Source organism: Anabas testudineus, chromosome 12 (assembly GCF_900324465.2).
Source record: "Anabas testudineus chromosome 12, fAnaTes1.2, whole genome shotgun sequence".
NCBI classification, from domain to species: domain Eukaryota; kingdom Metazoa; phylum Chordata; class Actinopteri; order Anabantiformes; family Anabantidae; genus Anabas; species Anabas testudineus.
The window spans coordinates 149,820-170,760 of record NC_046621.1 but is presented as its reverse complement, the minus strand read 5'-3'; the positions used below and the strand labels follow the sequence as shown (position 1 = coordinate 170,760).

The 20,941-nt window shown below is 40.9% G+C and overlaps 1 protein-coding gene across 4 annotated transcripts; it reads left to right on the top strand.

Moving 5' to 3' along the window:
• The first annotated feature begins 7,095 nt into the window (after positions 1–7,095).
• On the top strand, positions 7,096–20,549 carry fer (fer (fps/fes related) tyrosine kinase). 4 transcript variants are annotated; one of them, XM_026354752.1, is made up of 20 exons: positions 7,096–7,452; positions 8,755–8,878; positions 10,171–10,302; positions 10,418–10,591; positions 10,710–10,809; positions 10,943–11,126; positions 11,548–11,685; positions 11,771–11,890; positions 12,351–12,473; positions 12,557–12,758; positions 12,850–12,948; positions 13,573–13,776; positions 14,037–14,159; positions 14,245–14,301; positions 14,421–14,539; positions 17,334–17,428; positions 17,513–17,636; positions 17,767–17,921; positions 18,039–18,161; positions 18,412–20,549. In XM_026354752.1, the coding sequence occupies exons 2-20, from the start codon at positions 8,810–8,812 to the stop codon at positions 18,546–18,548; spliced, it is 2,478 nt and encodes an 825-aa protein (XP_026210537.1). In that variant the 5' UTR covers positions 7,096–7,452; positions 8,755–8,809; the 3' UTR covers positions 18,549–20,549. The 4 variants fall into 4 exon arrangements, with proteins under 4 accessions (XP_026210537.1, XP_026210535.1, XP_026210536.1 ...); XM_026354750.1 differs by having other exon boundaries at positions 13,570–13,776; XM_026354751.1 differs by having other exon boundaries at positions 12,557–12,761.
• The last annotated feature ends 392 nt before the right edge of the window (positions 20,550–20,941 follow it).

Here is a 20,941-nt window from a genome sequence, read left to right as displayed (position 1 = left end):
GACCCAAAGCATACAAGTAATTCAACAAAAGAATGGCTTCAACAGAACAAAATACGCCTTCTGGAGTGGCCCAGTCAGAGTCCTGACCTCAACCAGATTGAAATGCTGTGGCATGACCTTAAGAGAGCCATTCACACCAGACATCCCATGAATATTGCTACACTGAAACAGTTCCTCAATTCCTGTTTTCACTGCACGTCTCAGGGATGAGGGAAGTATTCCTTTTACATATAAATCTCCATTTAAAAGTGAGGCCACAAGCTTTTCCTTAAACTTCTTAGAAAACTCATTAGGAAAGTTAGAATTATAGATGAATAACTGAATGATCACTCATCACTCTGCCACCATACCACCATTCTTTAATTCTGGTAAATAACCTGGAAGAGGCTAAAGTGTGTGGGGGGTTCTTTAATATTATTATTAAATGTGATCTGATCTTCATCTAAGTTGAGAGTATTAACAAATGCCTAAAATAATAATAATAAAAAAAAGGATCTTTCATGTCTTCATTGAGAACAACTATAAAAACCTCAGTGCTTGTGGAAAAAATATGTGAACGCTTGGAATTAATAACTGTTTGCCCTCTATCTTGGCAGCAGTAACGTTAGCCAGGTTCTTCCTGTAGCTGTGGATAAGACCTGCACATTGTTCAAAAGGGATTTTAGCCCATTCTTCCTGCAGAACTGCTTTAGCTTTGTTATATTCTTTGGATTTTTCAAGTCGTTTCATAGCATCTCTGTTGGGTTGAGGTCTGGGCTCTGACTTGGCCACTCCAAAAAGTGGATTCTGTTTTTCTGAAGCCATTCTGTTGTATGCTTTGAGTCATTGTCCTGTAGCATCACCCAACTTCTACAGAGTTTCAGCTGATGTACAGAAACTCTCTCATTATGCGAAAACATTTTTTGGTACACTTGGGAATTCATCTTCCCCCCCAAACACTGTGATCTGGTCAGGTCCTGATGCAGCTAAACAAAGCAGGCCCAAACGTTACATTAGCTTCTCTCCATTGGCTCCCTGTAAAATCCAGAATTGAATTTAAAATTCTTCTCCTCACTTATAAATCCCTTAATAATCAGGCTCCGTCTTGTCTTCCAAGCAGAACTCTACGTTCTCAGGCTGCAGGTTTACTTGTGGTTCCTAGAGTTTCCAAATGTAGAATGGGAGGCAGAGCCTTTAGCTACCAAGCCCCTTTCCTGTGGAACCAGCTCCCAGTTCAGGTTCTGGAGGCAGACACCCTCTCTACATTTAAGACTAGACTTCAAACTTTCCTTTTTTATAAAGCTTATAGTTAGAGATGGATCAGGTGACTCTGAACCATCTCTTAGTTCTACTGCTATAGTTTAGTCTGCTGGGGGACCTCTACTGATGAACTGAGCTCCTCTCCTCTCTCCTTTCTCCTCTATCCATTCAAATTCTACCATTTCATGTCATTAACTTTGTGTCTTCTCTCTCCTCTAGTTGTGTCTCCTCCTCTCTGTCTCCCTCTCTCTGTTCTCCTCTGCAGGTATCCTCCTCCTTGGAGCTGTATATCTCCAGAGTCCAGTTACTAGTTCTACCAGTATCTCCTACCAATGTTCTTTTTAGTAAGCAGCAGCTTCCTTTGTGGTGTCCTGCCATAGACACCCTGTGCTACTGTAGACTAATGAACACAGATGTTAGCCAGGTCCAATGATGCCTTCAGATCTTTGTCTGTCTCTCTGGATTGTTTCTTTACCTCATTGATGAGTGTTTGTTGACCGCTCACTTCTTGGTTGAGTAGCCACAGTCCCAAACTGTCTCTATGTGTAGATTGTTTGTTTAACTGTAGACTGGTGAGTTTCTAAAGTCTTTGACATCACTTTGTGACCCTTTACAGCTTTATGTAAATCAACAACTCTTGATCGTAGAAAGCTCCTTTTGGCGAGGCATGGTTCACGTATGCGTATTCTTCTTGTGTGAAGGAAACTCAAAAAGTTAGATTATTTTTTGTCAGTTGAAGTAACTCTACTCCACAAGTACAAACTATTAACTATTATTAACGATCACTTAGCTTTCTTCATTATTCCAAGAGTTCACATACTTTTTCCAGTAACACTATGAGGTTTTTATGGTTGTTCTCTATAAAGACATAAAATGATCCTTCATGGGCACCAGCGTACAATTAAAATCTCTCCCTCAAAATCTATCCGCACTGAGGGGCAGATAAAGTTTGAATTTGGCTAACTCTCTCACACACCAACTAGTAATTTTCACTTGTCTATAATTTGTAAACATCCTGTTCAATTATTAAAAAATTTAAATGTCTACACTGTTGTGAATATCCAACAAAACAAACCAAAGACAACACAAATAAATGTCACCTTAAAAAGCACACACATTTGTGGGTCCTTGCACCTTCCCCCAATATTTTCCGTTAACATATAGAGAGCCCTGTTATTATTTAAATGAAGCAGGAGGGTGTCATGTCACTTCCAAGGTAATTTGAACCTTTCATGACTTTCCTTTCTAAACACACAGACTACTTAACTCTGTTCAGATGAATTCTATGAAACACTTTTATCAGTGTACATTGAAAAGTTCCACTCCCTCATGGACGGGCAGTTCAAAACGTGGTTTTAATCTAACAAAGTTCACTCCTCCGGTCATGTGTCACTTGTGTGAAGGTTGAAATGAAGAGAATCACCTTCCCATTGTACACCACTCTCATCTTTCAAGGATTACCTGTAAACAGTTTTCCGGCTTGAATAAACTGACAAAAAATCCTGGACAAATGACAGTTTGACTCTGTCGTGTCTGATCTTCTAAGGAAAAATGTGTTGTTGACATTTGAAGAAGTGAATAATCGCAGCTCTGCATTGGTTTGGTTTCAGTGGTGGACTCTTTCCAGGACCAAAGTATTTCTTTTATTAGTTTAAAATTTACCACAACAGTAAAAGACTACTACTATGATTTACTACTATGGGGCGGCAGTAGCTCAGGTGGTAGAGCAGTCACCTACAAACCCTAGGGTGAGTGGTTCGATTCCCAGTTCCTCCTGGCTACTTGCTGAGGTGTCCTTGGACAAGACACCGAAACCCTGTAGTGTAGCGCTGACATACCGTCTAGCAGCTGTCCACCCACAATTTCCCCAAGGGGATCAATAAAGTATTTTTTTGAGGGCGGCAGTAGCTCAGGGGGTAGAGCAGTCGCCTACGAACCCTAGGGTGAGTGGTTCGATTCCCAGTTCCTCCTGGCTACTTGCTGAGGTGTCCTTGGACAAGACACCGAAACCCCGTAGTGTAGCGCTGACATACTGTCTAGCAGCTGTCCACCCACAATTTCCCCAAGGGGATCAATAAAGTATTCATTATTATTATTATTATTATTATTATTAATACTACATATAGTCACAAGGGACATGCTCTAGTCTGAGTACTTTTGATACTTAAATTAGGTTTCCTTAATGATAGATCTGTACTTCTACTCAACACATAAATACTACTCCTGCTTCAGGTACATTTTGGAAGCAATTCTTTATGTTCTAACAGAGTATATGTAGTTTTACTGAAGTATCTGAGTACTTCTTCCACAACTGTACTTTGAATAATTCCTTTACATTCTGCCATCGTTTAACTTTTTTGTAGTAGTAGTGTATTACTTTATCTGGTGTATCTGTATGAGCTCAGATGACGTCAGGTGAACACACCTTGTGACTCACCTGTGGAAGCTGTGTTTCTCCTCCACCTCCTCCTTTAATCTGTTGTTTCTTTAACACAAGCTTCTTGTTCTTCTTAAGTTGTTTTAATTGTTCCTTCTTCTTCTGAAATAAAATAAAATACAAACTTTTTCAGAATTAAAAGTCACAGACTGAAAGAAACGACCTGAACAGGAAAAATCTGTGTCTCTCTTTTCCACTGTGTGTCAAGCTTGCTCGACCGCCTCACCCAAACCTGTTCTACCTGTTCGACACGCCCTCTCTCTCTGCTCACTCTCTGTAGAGCTCCACCCACCCCCTCCACCTGACCCCTAATTCAATAATGCAGAGTGATAATATTAAAATATTCAAATGTAATTTTTAAAGTATTAAACGTATAAACACAGTGTACACATGTCAAACACCAACTAAACTAAGTATACAATCTATAAAATATATGAAACATGAAATAATATGAAACCTTTACATTGAAATATAAAGTACAAAAACATCTACAGTACTGTGCAAAAGTCTTTGTGCCATTTGCTTTGTTCTTTTATGAACAATGACCAGTATTTATTTCTCTTTTTGTTTTACATTAGAAACACTAAAAGTGGTTTCTTGGCTTTTGCCTTTCCACAAAAACATTTCTGGTCCAACTTCTTCAGGCTGCAGAAGGACCCACTTGGCATCCACATGAAGCTGCCAGATGCTGAACCAGGTCCTTGCTGGACTTCTGATCTGTCAAAGAAGAAACTCTGGGAAACTTCTCATCACATCTTCCACTTCTGTTTTTTTCCTTGACCTTTCCAGATTCCTCTACAGAGGTTCCACTTATTATTTGTCACTTTAGCCACATAATGTTAAAACAAACATGTTTATTCTGATATGTTTGTGTTTTTTTAATCACTGAACATATTCCCTATGAATACTAGCTGTATTCTAATCACGTGACTACAATATAAATAGATATGTAGTTATAATAGCACTGCCAAACCAAGGACAAATGTAATGGTGCCTAAGACTTTTGCACAGGACTGTATATATATATATGATATTTGTGGTGACGTGTGGGTCATAGTACAGTTGAACTTTTAGATTTTGACAGTTATAGAATTAAAACACCGGATGTGAGCTGGATGTGTGGAAGTGTACAGAGTCAGTGTGAAGAAAAAAGGTTTGCGTCTTAAAAGACGAATCTTTAAATCTTGTTTCATAAAAACAGCGACAGGACATTCACCCACAGCTGAACTCTGAACTACTTCTTTTATTTACTTTGTTCATACTTTACAGTTAAATATTTGTTACAGCAGTGAAACCCGACCTGTACTGTGTCTGTTTATCATAGTTACAGTTTTGTCATGTTTTCAGTTATGTATAAAGTTTTTCTGCTCTAAACTGAACAGAGATTGTTGGCGCCCATACATGGATGGATGATGAGAAATACCACGCGACTCAGAAAAATAAACATGAACACTGACGTCACACAGAGGAAACAGTTTTAATGAAGGTTCAGTGTTTTTATATTTTATTGTATAATTCAGTGGTTTTGTCATGTTTTCCCTGTGTTGCTGTGATTCTGAAACTGGTTGGACAGAAACTATTTTTTCTGTCTCTGTCATTCCAACACAAAGTCCTGCCCACACTCTGCTCTCATTGGCTGGACTTTACAGGTGGATACCGCTGTTATTTCCTTCAAGTCCTCTGCATCTAATGACATCTACACTGGACTCAGATCTTCACAAAATATTTTATTCTAAAGTTTGAACCCAGCAGTGAAACATGAAAGTCTAACACTTGATCACAACAGGAAATTCCACCAGATACCTTCTGACCAGACACACCTGTAGAATTCACATTACAACCTAGTGAAGCTCTCACTGAAAGAATCTAAACTATGAAACACATTTTTCTTTGTTTACTTTTTAACTCATCACTTCATGATGACATGCGTGGTGTCATAATTCAGATATCGTCATCAATCTCCAGTGCTGAAAACAAAGAAAATTCTCTGAAGAAGAAGCTGCATCAGCTTTATGAACCCTGAGTAGTGTCTGCAGGCGTCTTCACCAGCTGCATTTATATCTAATCAGATAGAAAAATTATATATAATTCACCCTTAACAAATGTTCCTAATAATTTAATTCAGACCACAGATTACAGGTGCTGATATAAAGACTGATAACTAAGCTTGTTTCTAGTTGGAGACAACAGTTGAGTCTTTGAGTGTTGGGAGCTGTTGTGAAAATTACTTTTGGGTTGGATTTTTTGTGAGAGATCAGTGTGATAGCAAGGCCGAGCAACTGCATCAGTTCCATGACTCAACTCCAGCTACCTGCAGCAACAATGTAGTGTGTGTTACCTGAGAGGCAACCACCACAAACAGACACAAAACAACCACAAAGACAAGGGCACCATCAACAGACACAAAACAACCACAAAGACACAAACAGACACAAAACAGCCACAAAGACACAAACAGACACAAAACAACCACAAAGACAAGGGCACCATCAACAGACACAAAACAACCACAAAGACACAAACAGACACAAAACAACCACAAAGACAAGGGCACCATCAACAGACACAAAACAACCACAAAGACACAAACAGACACAAAACAGCCACAAAGACACAAACAGACACAAAACAGCCACAACCACTATAAAGACACAAAGTGACAAGGCAGGTTGAAAGAGACTAACCGTGAATGTCTATGAAGAGTCTCGGTCATCCAGGTCATGCTTTTTCCAAAGGTTCTGTTTAAAGTCCTGCTGAGGATTTTTCCTCTAATATGGCATTTTCTAATCCCCGGCAGGATCCTGTATGTTAAATGTTGTTATGTTTAATGTTTCATGTTAACAGCTCACGTTAAACGTTTACATGTTAAATGTTCATGTTACAAGTTCACTTAAATGTTCACATGAATATTCACATGTGAACTTTAACATGTTAAAGTTCACATGTTAATATTCATATGTTAATATTCACATGTTAATATTAACATGTTAAAGTTCATATGTTAAAGTTCATATGTTAAAGTTCACATGTTAAAGTTCATATGTTAAAGTTCACATGTGAATATTAACATTTTAAAGTTCACATGTTAAAGTTTACAAGTTAAAGTTCACATGTTAAAGTTCACATGTTAAAGTTAATTTGTTAAAGTTCATATGTTAAAGTTCACATGTTAAAGGTCATATGTTAAAGTTCACATGTTAAAGTTCACATGTTAAAGTTCACATGTTAAAGGTCATATGTTAAAGTTCACATGTTAAAGTTTACATGTTAAAGTTCACATGTTAAAGTTTACATGTTAAAGTTCACATGTTAAAGGTCATATGTTAAAGTTCACATGTTAAAGTTCATATGTTAAATGTATGCCCATTCCCCCCCCCCCCGGCCTTTTCCCTCTTTTCCGTTTCCCGCGGAAGCCCCTCCCTGCTAGCCCGTTAGCCGTTAGGTGTGTAGCCGGACGACAGAAGGAGTCGCCGGGGAACCGAGAAGAAAACACGGACAAGTGGAGGAAATGAGTCAGGCGGAGGACGGCAGAGACCCGCGGTGACCGGACAGCGAGCCTGCCGCCCAATAAAGCCGTTTCACGGTGCGATAATACGTCTGAAAACGGCCGGAGAGACGTGGAAAAACAGCGAACCCCCTCCCGACTCTGTCCCAGTCCTCCTCCTCCGTCTGCGGGCTTCGTCCTCCCTTCATTTTCCTGCAAAAAAGCGCAGAAAACACGTTCAGAGAGAGGAACGGTGTCCATGTCGCTGACTTTGGTTGTTGTTTAGTTTCAGGTTGGTTTTAATAACGTTCATTTGCCGTTTTTGGACCGTTTCGCTTCAGTTTTCATGTAATTCCAGTGGAAACTTCACCGCTAGCACGTTAGCCTGTTAGCTCGGTATTCCATTAGTTTTAATGAGGAGGTGCGGCTAACGTTAGCATAGCTCTAACTGCACTAAGGATGGAATTTAAAGTTTTCGGACGTTTGAAAAACAGTTGACATAGTATAATTTAGACACCTTGGTGTCATTTATGGCTATAAACTGTTTTAGGGTGTATGTGAAAAAGTTTGTGAAGTTCTAAATGGCTTTAGAGCTGGTGGAAGGAGCTATTGACAGTTTGTGACAGTGAGACGTGTTTAAGGAATTCAAGTATTGTAAAGTTAGACATTTGTATATTTTTTTCAGTTTGTGTTAAAGCTGCTTTTAAAAAAACTTTTAAAACACTTGAAGTACTTTGAGAAGAAGTTTGATGAAGTATTTGTCTTTTCTCAGTATGTTATATGTGTGTTTTAGGGTTTTGAACAGTTTTTGGTTAACCCATCTAAATGGTTGATTTATTATTATTTCATTTATATAAAACACAAAGTGGTTTTTGGTTTTTAGGTAATTGTAAAGATGTTGTAGGACTGGGGCAATTTTCATGCACAACAGCAACTCAAAGTGCTTCACATCTACATACAAGCAGTTGACCCGCATTGTAAGATTAAATCCACTAGCATTAAATTTACCAAATTGAATATAACCTTTGCAGATCACTCCACAACAACACACTCTGTTCTTATTTATTATTTATTTGTATCACTCATCATTCCAAATTTATAAATCACTAACGTGTCTGTGTAATTTTTAATAGAATAGTTTAGACACGATGAGTTTATGAACTCGGATTATTTTTGTGTGGAGGACAAGGTGAAGTGGGTGCTGGTTGTTTTGGGATAAGTCTGGAAGTAGTGATTGGTTAAGTAGCGGTGCTATCCTGTAGTATGGAGACTGTGGATCAGTTAGTGGAGCAATTGTCTATAAACCCTAGGGTTGGTGGTTGCTTCCTGGTTTCCCTTTGATTCCCGGCCACATGTTGAAATGTTCCTGGACAAGACACTGACCCCAAAACCCTTGGTACCTCAAGGGGGCAGCCTGTCCACAAATTGTTTCTCCAAGGGGATTCATAAAGTAACATTTATTTCTATTTTAAACCAAATGAGAGTATCAGCTTGTTTAGTGTGATTTATTTACATTAGGGAGCTGTGATTATTATTATTATTATTATTTAATTAAATTTTTTTTGGCAGTAATTTCTGTTCTCTTTCTCCACAGACGACCATGCGAACCATCTCTGCTCGTCCTCGCCGTTAGTGAGTTTATTTTCAGGATGGGGTTCGGTCGGGATCTGAGAAATTCACATGAGGGGTTGCTGAAGCTGCAGGACTGGGAGTTAAAGGTACGACATCTTGCACACTATTATAATGCATTGAAACCTTGTTTATGTTGCTGAACATCTCAACGATTGCTGTCACAGATTTGTGCAACAAGATGTGTGTTGAGGAAAAACAGGATCACGCAAATCTGTGACTGTAATTCTTGACGTGTTGAACACAACAATCAACAACTTCAAGTGTGAATTGTTCTAAATTGTTTCTGGAATAGTCTCACAGGAGAAACTGGTCTCAGAGTGGAACTATAATCTGAAAGTTGTATATCTTTGCTCCGAACCACTGAAGCGGCCAGATAGTTTTGACCTTTTACACAGACACATAATGAGAAAATACTGCAGTATTTCTGTCGTTACCAGTAAGTGTTAAAAAACCCCTTCTAGTAGTGTTGAAGTACAGAGAAAGGTGACTGAATCTGTAGCGTCTCTCAGCTCTAAAGAGTTTTAAAGTACAACAAAACTTTACTGTTTTCACTCTCTCCTCTCATAACCCGCATTCACCATCTCTGGAGCATCAGCTCTTGACATTTCGCTGACTTGTGTGTTCACACATGCAGCACACAGCAGGAGAAAGTCCATTAGACATACGTTACCAATCTGGTAAATGGTCTGTTAGATTTTGGTGTGTGTTTTGTTCACTGTGCATCAGTAGAGCAAATGATACGATTATCATTTGCTGAAGGAAGGATGTGCGATAAAACAACAGAAATCTGTTTTTTAACTCCAAACTTTTTGATGTTGTGCTGAGCAGCTCGGCTGAAGGGAAATCGCTTGTAGTGAATACTCTGGACTATTACCTGCTGTGTTCAAACAGGAGCTCACTTGGACATTACACAGACTTAGTACCTAGGAGCTCGCAGGATAAAGTCTAGCAGTTCAGTGCGGCTTAGTTAGAAGGTGATGATATGTTTCATTCACCACCTGTTCGTCTAAGTTAGTGGAGGATAGAGTGGTTGGCCTGGGAACGCCTCAGCGTTCCCCCGGAAGAGCTGGAGGAGGTGTCTAGGGTGAGGGAAGTCTGGGCATCTCTGCTTAAGCTGCTCCCCCCACGACCCGGCCCCGGATAAGCGGTGGAAAATGGATGGATGGATGGATATTATTACTGTTCTCTGGGGTCTGCACCAGAAAGCAGCCAGCAGCTAATTTTAGGTTAAAATTACTGCTTGCAATAAAGTCTTAGACCGTTTACGTGTGTTTCTGGTGAATTTCAGTTCAGACTAGGGAACTCTCTGGTGTTACTGTAACTTTTAATCTCTGTCTAAATAATCACAAAACTAGTCTAACTACTTGTCTCCCTCCAGCTGCTGGAGACTGTGAAGCGTTTCATGACTCAGCGGGTGAAGAGCGATAAGGAGTATGCCACCCTGCTGCTCAGCATGACTCAGCAAACTGAGAAACAGGAAGCTGCAGACTACGTTAGCACCGTCAGCAAGGTGAGCACATCTGCAGCCTGTGACCCACCTGGTATCAGCTTTTATCTGTCAGGTCTGGTCTAAGTCTGTTACTGTCTTCTCCTGAGCTGGTCTCATCTTGTCCCTGTCTGGTCAGTCCTGGTCTCAGGTGGTTCGTCAAACTGAAGCGCTGGGTCGAGTGATGAGAAGTCATGCTGACGATCTGAACTCTGGTCCTCTGCACCGTCTGGCTACGCTGATACGTGACAAGCAGCAGGTGAAGAAGAGCTACCAGAACCTTCATCAGCAGCTGGAGAGTCACAACCACAAGGTCTGTGGACTGTAGGAGTATACAGAAGTACAGTGAGGGGCATTTAATGAAATAACATTTACTCATTTATTCATTTTTATAGTCCACGCAATTTAACCCTGCTGTTGTTTGCTGCCAGGTGACGAGGAGCGACCTGGAGAAGCTGAAGGTGACGTATCGTCAGCTGAGCCGCGACGCAAATGCAGCAAAAGAGAAATATCGAGAAGCTCTGGCCAAAGGTTTCTGCTCCTCTGCTTGATTTTAGGATGTTCTGTAAAACATCTAAAGACCGAGAGCTGCTGAGGAAGCCTTTGTTGATTTTATTAAGTGAATTTTTAGAATCACTGACTCCTCCCCCTCTCTTTTGTCCAGGTCGGGAGGCGGAGCGTGCCAGAGAGCGTTACGACAAAGCGACAGCGAAGCTCCACAACCTCCATAACCAGTACGTGTTGGCGGTGTGCGGCGCTCGCACTCAGCAGGACGAGCACCGGCGTTGTGCCGCACCTGCACTGCTTGACGCTCTGCAGAGGATGCAGGAGGACATGACACTGGCACTGTGAGTGTATTACTGCAGTAAAAGTATCCTGGAGGAGTACTGTGAGATCAACAGTATTTTATGTGCGTTACTGCAGTAAAAGTATCCTGGAGAACTACTGTGAGAGCAGTATTTTATGTGTATTACTGCAGTAAAAGTATCCTGGAGAACTACTGTGAGAGCAACAGTATTTTATGTGCGTTACTGCAGTAAAAGTATCCTGGAGAACTACTGTGAGAGCAACAGTATTTTATGTGCGTTACTGCGGTAAAAGTATCCTGAAGAACTACTGTGAGAGCAACAGTATTTTATGTGTATTACTGCAGTAAAAGTATCCTGAAGGAGTACTGTGAGATCAACAGTATTTTATGTGCGTTAGTGCAGTAAAAGTATCCTGGAGAACTACTGTGAGATCAACAGTATTTTATGTGTATTACTGCAGTAAAAGTATCCTGGAGGAGTACTGTGAGATCAGCAGTCTGCTTACGGAGGAGATCGTTAAAGTCCACCAGGAGATCTCTGCAGCAGTCGAACAGATCGACCCTCTGGCCGAGTACCAACACTTCATCGACGCCTACAGGTCAGAGCATCAGACTCACTCTGGTTTACTGCGGTTCCAGCATCTCTGCCTCCTGGTTACCGTGGAAACTGTCTCCCTCTCTTAGGTCTCCGGAGACCCCCGAGGCAACTGTGGAGTTTGACACCTCGCTGTTGGAGGAGACAGAAAACCTGCCAACCAATGAGATCCTGTGGAACACACTGACAGCTGACAGCCTGCAGGCCATGTGAGCTCCTACAAAATAAAACCATGTTGTTTCTTGTAGCCCACCAAAGTAAAACGTTTCTATTTCACACTTGACAGTTGGTGCCTGGAATATCTTTAGAAAACAGCTGAAATGTTTCAAAAATAAAATCCAGAAAGCTCTAGTGCAGGGGTGTCCAATCTCAGTCCTCAAGGGCCACGGTCCTGCTTGTTTTGCAACCAGCCCTGCTCTTCCAGCTTCTGATTGGCTGAACGCACCTGATCCAGGTAATCAGCAGTGGGTAGGGCACAGACAGTAGGAAAACTAGCAGGATAGTGGCCCTCGAGGACCAGGATTGGACACCCCTGCTCTTGTGTCTCCATGTTCGAGCTGGTCTTTATTTTTATGGGTTATTCAAACTTTTCTTTGGCAGTTTTTACCCCTCATCTGTCTCATTCGTACCCTTTCTATGATGCTGTCTTTTTGTTGTCTTATCTCTCAGGTTGTCATCGGCGACGGAGGAGCTGGCGCTAACTCAGCAGAATCTGCGGACAAAGGAGGCATTGGCCAATGACCTGGACTCTAAAATCCAGACTAGTCAGCAGAACGCGGAGAGGAAGAGCGAGTGAGGAGATGATGAAGATGAACCGACTGTCCTCTATCTCCGTCTTGGTTTGCTGACTGTCTCTCTGTGTCTCTTGCCCTCAGTTGTGTCCTGCTGCTCAGTCAGAAACTTTCCCTCCTTGAGCTTCGTCATGCTGTCCAATTGCTGCGCAGCTCTGAGGCCCGCCTCGCTTCCCAGAAGGCTCTGCTAGACGCCAAGATGGCTGCAGCCGCTGCCTCCCCTCCACCTCCACCTCCCGCCCTGGCACTACCGTACGAGGACGACGCACGCTCCGTCGGATCCACAGTAGTAATCAGTTACTGATTTATCTGTGATATGATCAACTGAAGTTTTAGAATAAAAGCTAAACATTGAATTTGATTTGTTGGGTTGTCAGGACAAAGCGAAGGAGAAGAGCTCTCGCTTTGACACTCTGCGTCACTCCCTAGCTGGAATGATCCGATCTCCTAAAGCCATGCTGGGCTCTTCCACCTCGGTAAATCTAAACACCTTTTGTTACTTACAATAAACGAAAAAATGAATGAAATGGAAAAAAAATTATAAATAAAGGTTGCGGTGGGGCCAGTGGCTCTGTAGGTCTACCTGTTTAGTGGACAGACACATTTCATAAAGTGAGGTGTCTGTTCCATGACACAGAAACATGTTGAACAAGTTATGTGTGACCTGAGTTCAGGATGATAGTAAATAACATTAAAACATCACATATTTTGTTCTGATTGTTGAGTTGAACATGTTCAAACTTTAAATGTTGTGCGATGTGGATGGGTATTGTTTTTTTAATTAGGTGTGTTTGTATGTAGTTTATTTTCAATTTTGCCAAAATATATATGTTTTTATTATACATAAATCAACTTTAATTTACAGTCAGCACTAATGTTTCTTATTCTCTCACAGATGGGTGCAGACCAAAGCTCATCATTATACTTTTATAATAAAAAAAAAAACTAAATAATGAATTAGAAACCAAAAACAGCCGTTCACAGACCAAAGTCTTATTTTCAGCTTGTCAAATTTCTGTTCTCTCATGTTGTTTAAAATCAGACTGACCTACCTAGCAGTTTTGTTTGCCCCCCCCCCCCCCCCCCCCTTCCCACAGCAGTTCTTCGATGTGATCCCCACATCAGAGCGCCCCCTGGCGGAGCAGGAGTGGTACCACGGCGCCATACCTCGCACTGAGGCTCAGGAGTTACTACGGCAACAGGGAGACTTCCTGGTGCGGGAGAGTCACGGTAAACCGGGCGAGTACGTCCTGTCTGTGTTTTCTGATGAGCAGAGACGACACTTCATCATCCAGTTTGCCGACGTACGTACACATCAACGCACTGTTGATTCTGCTTTTGATCCAGCTGTTGATCCAGTACTGCAGTAGAGTGACATTCAGACTGGTCTTAGAAAGTCCAGGAACCTGCAGAAATTATATATTCTCATATTATACTCATATTCTGAGACGTGACAAACCATTGTACTGCAGTATGTGAATCAAAGAATAAACTATCAGCTCAGTTTGTGTTTGATGAAAAAACTAACACGTCAACCCCTCCACCCCCACACACACCCTGGTAGAATCAGTACCGTTTCGAAGGGACGGGCTTCGCCACCATCCCACAGCTCATTGAGCACCACTTCTCCACCAAACAGGTCATCACCAAAAAGTCCGGAGTGGTGTTGCTCAACCCTGTTGTCAAGGTAACCACTTTATACATACATGTTCATACCAACATACGGGTGCTTACAAAGGGACTCACTGCTGCATTTGTTTGTGTCTGTGCAGGATAAAAAGTGGATCCTGAACCACGAGGATGTGGTACTTGGGGAGCTGCTGGGAAAGGTGACCTCATCTCCACAGTCCATGTTTCGACCATGTTTCTAAGGCATATCTGTCACGATCTCACCGTGTCTCTGTGCTCTTTTATGTCCCATCATGTCCTGCTGTCGCCCGCTTGCCAGGGCAACTTTGGAGAGGTGTTTAAAGGGACGCTGCAGCGAGACAAAATGCCAGTCGCCATCAAAACGTGTAAAGAAGATTTACCTCCAGAGCTAAAGATCCGCTTCCTGTCTGAGGCCAGGTCTGCATTTATGAATGAATAAAAAATAACAAACATAATAATAATAATAGTAATAATAATAATAATAATAATAATAATAATAATAATAATAAACATTTTAAAATGAATGTAAATTGATTACAAATATAAACAAAAAAAGAAACAAGAACAGAATATGGAGAAGTCAATTTTAACTAACTTTAAAAAAAAAAAAACAAAAAAAAAAAAAACAGGCATTAGATTAGCATGCATAAATATAAGAAACAAAATAAAATTACCGTATTTTCCGCACTATAAAGGCGCACCTTCAATGAATTGCCTATTTTAAAACTTTTTTCATATATAAGGAGTGCCGCATTATAAGGCGCATAGAATAGACGCTACAGTAGAGGCTGGCGTTAGTTATGCAACATTAGATGGAGCTGCGCTAAAGGGAATGTCAACAAAACAGTCAGAGTGTCAGGAGTTAGTAGGACCAATAATAAGGCCGAAGCAATCTACTCATTTCAGTGCGTTTATTGCGGCACACAAACAAAACTACAGCGCAAGCATCAGCTGAGCAGTCTTTTCTTTAGAAAAACACAAAAGGAGCCAATATTAATACCTGGTGAAATCAAAGTCCTTGAAACATAGATAATCCAAACCTGTAGCTCCAATAGGAAATCCAAAATAATCCAACGAAAATCACTGGTATTCAACAAAACACAAACCGCGAAAAAGTATCACAGTCCATACTCCAAAGCAATAATCCGTGTAGCAGAATCCTCAGCCATCGAGTACTTTAAGTCCTCCACACTAGTTTGTCATGAGAAGCAAAAGTAGTGACTTGGTCTTGCCTCTAATTCAACAAACGATCTGGCAACAGGTCTGTGGAACACTGCAGGTAAAAAGCCCTGCGGTGCACAACAGGTGCAATCAATCGGTTTAACGAATACCAAGCTGCTGCATGAACACCATTCCGCCCAGAAACGGGACCTTCAAAATAAGAGGTCAGCCTGAAAGGTAGTCGGCGGATCCTCGCACAGAGAGGTCGGTCAGACTTTATTAATAGATTGCCATCATGCCTTTCAGTTCAAGTGATAAATGAATAACAATAAGTTGTGACAAAGGCAGCTAAAAGTATTATAGTATTGTTCTTAAAATTTGAGAGTTGTGTATTTTAGTTGATCTTTGTTAAGATAATTAGTTGCAGAGTGAGCGCTCTTTCCACTCTCTGTTCAATAGTACAGCTTTGATGTATTTTCTCCGTCGGTAAATTAAGCTAGTTTAGTTTCCACAGTAAAACCAACAGGTTCATGTCTATGCTGAGTGTGCTTTATACGTTTGTGCCTTGGAAAGCATTTGTCTTTGTAAGTATTAACATGTTTACTGTCATTAGAAGTATGTTAGTTGTTAACCTGTTACATGTGATACATTGTGCGTGTTATTGTAATTAGCTTCATTCAAGTCAAGCTAGCGTGTGCGAGTGTAACATACCAAATGTGTAACGATGTGTATTATTTGTTAATTTAGTTTCTTTCAGTTACATAAACAAAAGACAGGAGTTTGTCCTCCAAGTGTGGCCATCTCGCTTTGTTCGCTCGGAAACTGTTTAGTCTTCTTTTCTTGCCCATCTTGTTGCTGCCTCCACTTCCGCACCATTGATTCGTTAATGTTGAACCATTCCCGTGTTCTACTGCGTGACTGACTCAATATTGATCCATATAGAAGGCGCACTGTTGGCTTTTGAGAAAATTGAAGGCTTTTAGGTGCGCCTTATAGTGCGGAAAATACGGTAAATAATAAATGTACAAAAAATATGATAATAGAATCTTGAATCTTCAAAATTGTATAGTTTTACAAACACAAGATTTTGTTTCTCAACCGGAAAAAGGTGGCTTGCACCCTCCAGGTTGGGGGGGAGATCCTCCCTCAAGTGGAGGAGTTTAAGTATCTTGGGGTCTTGTTCACGAGTGAGGGAAATAGGGAGCGTGAGATTGACAGACGGATTGGTGCATCGGCAGCAGTAATGCGGTCGGTGTACCGGTCCGTCGTGGTGAAAAAGGAGCTGAGCCGAAAGGCAAAGCTCTTGATTTACCGGTCAGTCTACGTTCCTACCCTCACCTATGGTCATGAGCTTTGGGTCATGACCGAAAGGACAAGGTCGCGGATACAAGCGAAATGAGTTTCCTCCGTAGGGTGGCTGGGCGCACCCTTAGAGATAGGGTGAGGAACTCATTCACCCGGGAGGAGCTCGGAGTAGAGCCGCTGCTCCTCTGCATCGAGAGGGGCCAGTTGAGGTGGCTTGGGCATCTGTTTCGGATGCCCCCGGGACGCCTTGCAGGGGAGGTTTTCCGGTCCTGTCCCACCGGGCGGAGGCCCCGGGGAAGACCCAGGACACGTTGGAGGGACTATGTCTCTCGGCTGGCCTGGGAACGCCTCGGTGTCCCCCCGGAAGAGCTGGAGGAGGTGTCCAGGGAGAGGGAAGTCTGGGCATCTCTGCTTAAGCTGCTCCCCCTGCGACCCGGCCCCGAATAAGCGGATGAGAATGGATGGATGAAGATTTTGTTTGAAATACAACAAAGCAAAAATTAACTAATTAATACATACTCTATGCACATTACAGGAAAAAATAAGTAATGTTTAAAAAATATCAATTCGTTAGTTGATGCATATTCTTTGTCTTTAGAAACCACTGTTCAGTCTTGGAGGGTAAACATGTTATAATTATTATTAATGTTATTAAAACGTTCTAAGTAAACCTGATGTTTGTATAGAAAAATATTGCTCTGTGATTGGCTGTTGTCTGATGTTGCCTCTCTCTGATTGGCTGCAGAATTTTGAAGCAGTACGACCACCCGAACATCGTGAAACTGATTGGTGTTTGTACGCAGCGACAGCCGATCTACATTGTCATGGAGCTGGTTCCTGGTAGGTGGAGAGGTGGAGCTTCATTTGCATCTTGTTGTCCTTTCATTGCCTATTTTCTAACAGGTGTGTCTGTATGTCTGTCAGGGGGGGACTTCCTGTCATTTTTGAGGAAGAAGAAGGATGAATTGAAGACGAAGCAGCTTCTTCGCTTTGCTGTTGATGCTGCTGCTGGCATGGCCTACCTAGAAAGTAAAAACTGCATACACAGGTAACACCTGCTTGTGTAATCTGTCAGGTCCACAGGCAACATTAAATTGAAATTATTGATTGATTCTGTGCCACAGTAAAACCATATCTCAATCTGCACCTGTCTGTACCTGTACATACCTGTCTCTCAGGGACTTGGCGGCAAGGAACTGTCTGGTGGGGGAGGGCAGTGTGTTGAAGATCAGTGACTTTGGCATGAGTCGTCAGGAGGACGATGGAGTCTATTCTTCATCTGGACTCAAACAGATCCCAATCAAATGGACTGCACCTGAGGCGCTCAATTACGGTAACACCTGACACATCAATCTATTTCACCTGTCTCACCTAATTATAAACGGCGTGAACTGTTTACTCATCTGTTACACTTACTGGTCACTGCGTGCTGCTCTGTGATCGCCTACAGGCCGTTACAGCTCCGACAGCGACGTGTGGAGCTACGGGATCCTGCTGTGGGAGACCTTCAGTCTGGGGGTATGTCCTTATCCAGGGATGACCAATCAGCAGGCCCGAGAACAGGTGGAGAAAGGTAAACACAGTGTAAAGGCTTGTGATGTAATGTTAAAACACATTTAAAAGCTGTAGGTGAAAGAAACAATGGGTGTTGCATTTGTTTGTGATTTAAAAAAAACAAAAAACAGTTTGGATGATATATTATTTAAAACAAAAATTAAATCAGCTAATTAATTTTCAAATCATTTCTTACCTCTGAAGCGGAAATTTCATCTTTCAGTCAGCAGTAACCATAGAAACCTGATGTCTCATCTCCTGGTTGCTAGGTTACAGGATGGCATGTCCTCAGCGTTGCCCTGACGATGTGTACAAAGTCATGCTGCGCTGCTGGCAGTATAACCCTGAAGATCGGCCCAAGTTCTCTGAGCTGCAGCGAGACCTGGCTGCCATAAAGAGGAAGTGATGTCATTGCTCGCCTTGCCAGGTGATGACATCATCAAAGACAGAAGACAAAAGTTGAGTCACCAGCCAAGTTTTTTTTTTTTTTTTTTTTTTTTTTTTTTCTCTCTCCCCCCACATTAGGTGGGCGTGGTCGGCAGGTGGAGGTGATGCAGACTTGGAGTCACAAACTGACACCAGCTCAGACACAAACACTCACAGGAGTCCCAGCTGTTGGCATGGAAACATTTGGACCAGATGTGATGAGAAATCTGAGCAGACCTCAGGCGACGCTAAGGGCTTTTTCAAAACTCCTTTGTCAGGTCTCATTTTCCTGCTCGGTGTGGTTGGTTTGAGCTGGTCCGATGTGGTTTTAGTCTGGTCCAAAATGAACTTGGACGTCTGTAGGCAGTTCGTCTTCTCTACAAAGTGTCATGTAGTTTTATGTTTTCAAAGATTTTCTGAGGGAATTCAGTACTCAGTCATTACTAAATGCTAATTGTTCCATTGCTCCATGTTAAACAGACATTTTTCTGTCATGGGAAAATTCACCAGGTCCAGAACAGGATCTTCTTCCTTAGTTTTCTTTCCTGTTTCCACCTCAGATTTATTGAACCAATGAACAGAGACAACACACTGCTTTTTGCTTGGTTGGATTTTTCTCTGTGAAAAGACACTTATAAACTGACCCAGTGAGACCAGAGCAAATACGCTGTAGTTTTGAAAGCCCCTGAACCTGCACTGTAAAAACCTGTTGGTCAAACATGAGGTAGATCTTTATTTTTAATAGCAGGAATTTAGTCGAGTACCTGCTAAGATCCAGCAGATTATCATAAATATAGCTGTGGTTTACAGTAGTGGTCGACCGATGCATATTTTTCAGTGGCCATTGGCAACTCTTTTTGCAGTTTAATAATAACGTGTGTCGGCAAACAGCAAGTACGCCCCTCGCCTCATCGCAACCAACATTAACAAATCAGATGGTAGGACTGGTCATTCGGTCGACCGCTAGTTTGAAGACACTAATAATAAAACACAGTTTGATTATTACTACACAGTTCACACTAACACAACCCCACCCACAGATTGTGGGTGGGGTTGTGTGCAGATTGTCTTTTTAATGTTGACACTCGCAATCTATAAAACTGTTACATAAATAAGTTCACGTTAGTGTTAACGTGACTGAGAATCTGCTGCTAAAAGCCTCAAACATGTTTTGATAAAATTTTGTTTTACGTAGTTTATTTATTAAAGACACCAAAACCTTTTACACAATAAGCTAAAATTGTATACACAGGTGTGACAAACTAAGGCACACCCCCACCTGTCACTACTGTAACCATAGAAACCATAGGAAGACCGCTTCAGTTTTATTTATTTTGTTTTTATTTGTATTTTTTTATGCTTCTCAGTATTTTCTGACATCAGTTGTTAAAGAAAAAAATTATAACGTTTATTCTGAAAATCCAGCTGTCGGTCACCACACAGGCCACGCCCACTGCCTCCAAGCCCCCTGTGTTTTCAGGAAATAATCCAATGTCCAATTAGTGATTTCCACTAATTTGTTGTTGGGTAAAAGTCTCTAAAAGTTATATGAGAAAATAAACATGATAATATATCTATATCTATCTATATAGATAGATAAAGATATAGATAGATATTGTTTTTATATATTTTTTTGACAGTATCTACAGACAAAATTATACCAATGAAAATTGTTTTTTCTTTTTCTAAAGTTTTATTTTAGCAATTTTCTTTTTTTTTTTTTGTTTCTTTTTTTTTTTTTTTGAGCACGTATTAAGTAGACTTCCTGGTTGTCATGGTAACTCAATCATTTAAAATCACTTGAACAAGGGGAAAAAATCAAGAGTCCGATTGGTTTACTGCGAGAGGGCGGGGCCTAAATGTTGTGATGTCAGAGCTACTGACTGTTACTGTAAATAAATGTTTTTTTTTTTTTGTTCTTTTGTTAAAACAAATTTTACATGTTTTTGTTTCAACACTAATCTTCAGTTTGTCTTTTATATTTGTTTAAACTCTATAAAATATTAATGTAGCATTTATTATAAAAATAAAATTGATCAAAAGAATCGTCAAAATGTGTCGTCATTTTTTTTTGGTAAAAGAAAAATTTGACTTGATATTTTTAATTATTATTCTTGAATTATTTGGGTTCAAGTAAAACATTAAAGATGTGGGACTGAATTTGTTTGGCTTTGTCTTGTTGCAGTAATGGTTGATATGTGATTTAAAATGTGAACCAAACAGGATTCGTTCAAAACAGACAAAGTGAAGATAATATTAGAACTCTACAGGTAAATCGTCATAAAAGCCAGAACCGTTTGGAAGCTTTTGTTTGAGAGAGATTAACTTTATATTTAAAATCATGGAAAATTTTGAATTTAATGGAAAAAATAT

Coding starts and splice junctions, on each gene's coding strand:
- fer (XM_026354749.1), top strand. CDS start 8,810: ATGGGGTTCGGTCGGGATCTGAGAAATTCACATGAGGGGTTGCTGAAG. Junction 11,686..11,770: donor CACTTCATCGACGCCTACAG/GTCAGAGCATCA, acceptor TCCCTCTCTTAG/GTCTCCGGAGACCCCCGAGG. Junction 14,302..14,420: donor TTGGGGAGCTGCTGGGAAAG/GTGACCTCATCT, acceptor CCCGCTTGCCAG/GGCAACTTTGGAGAGGTGTT.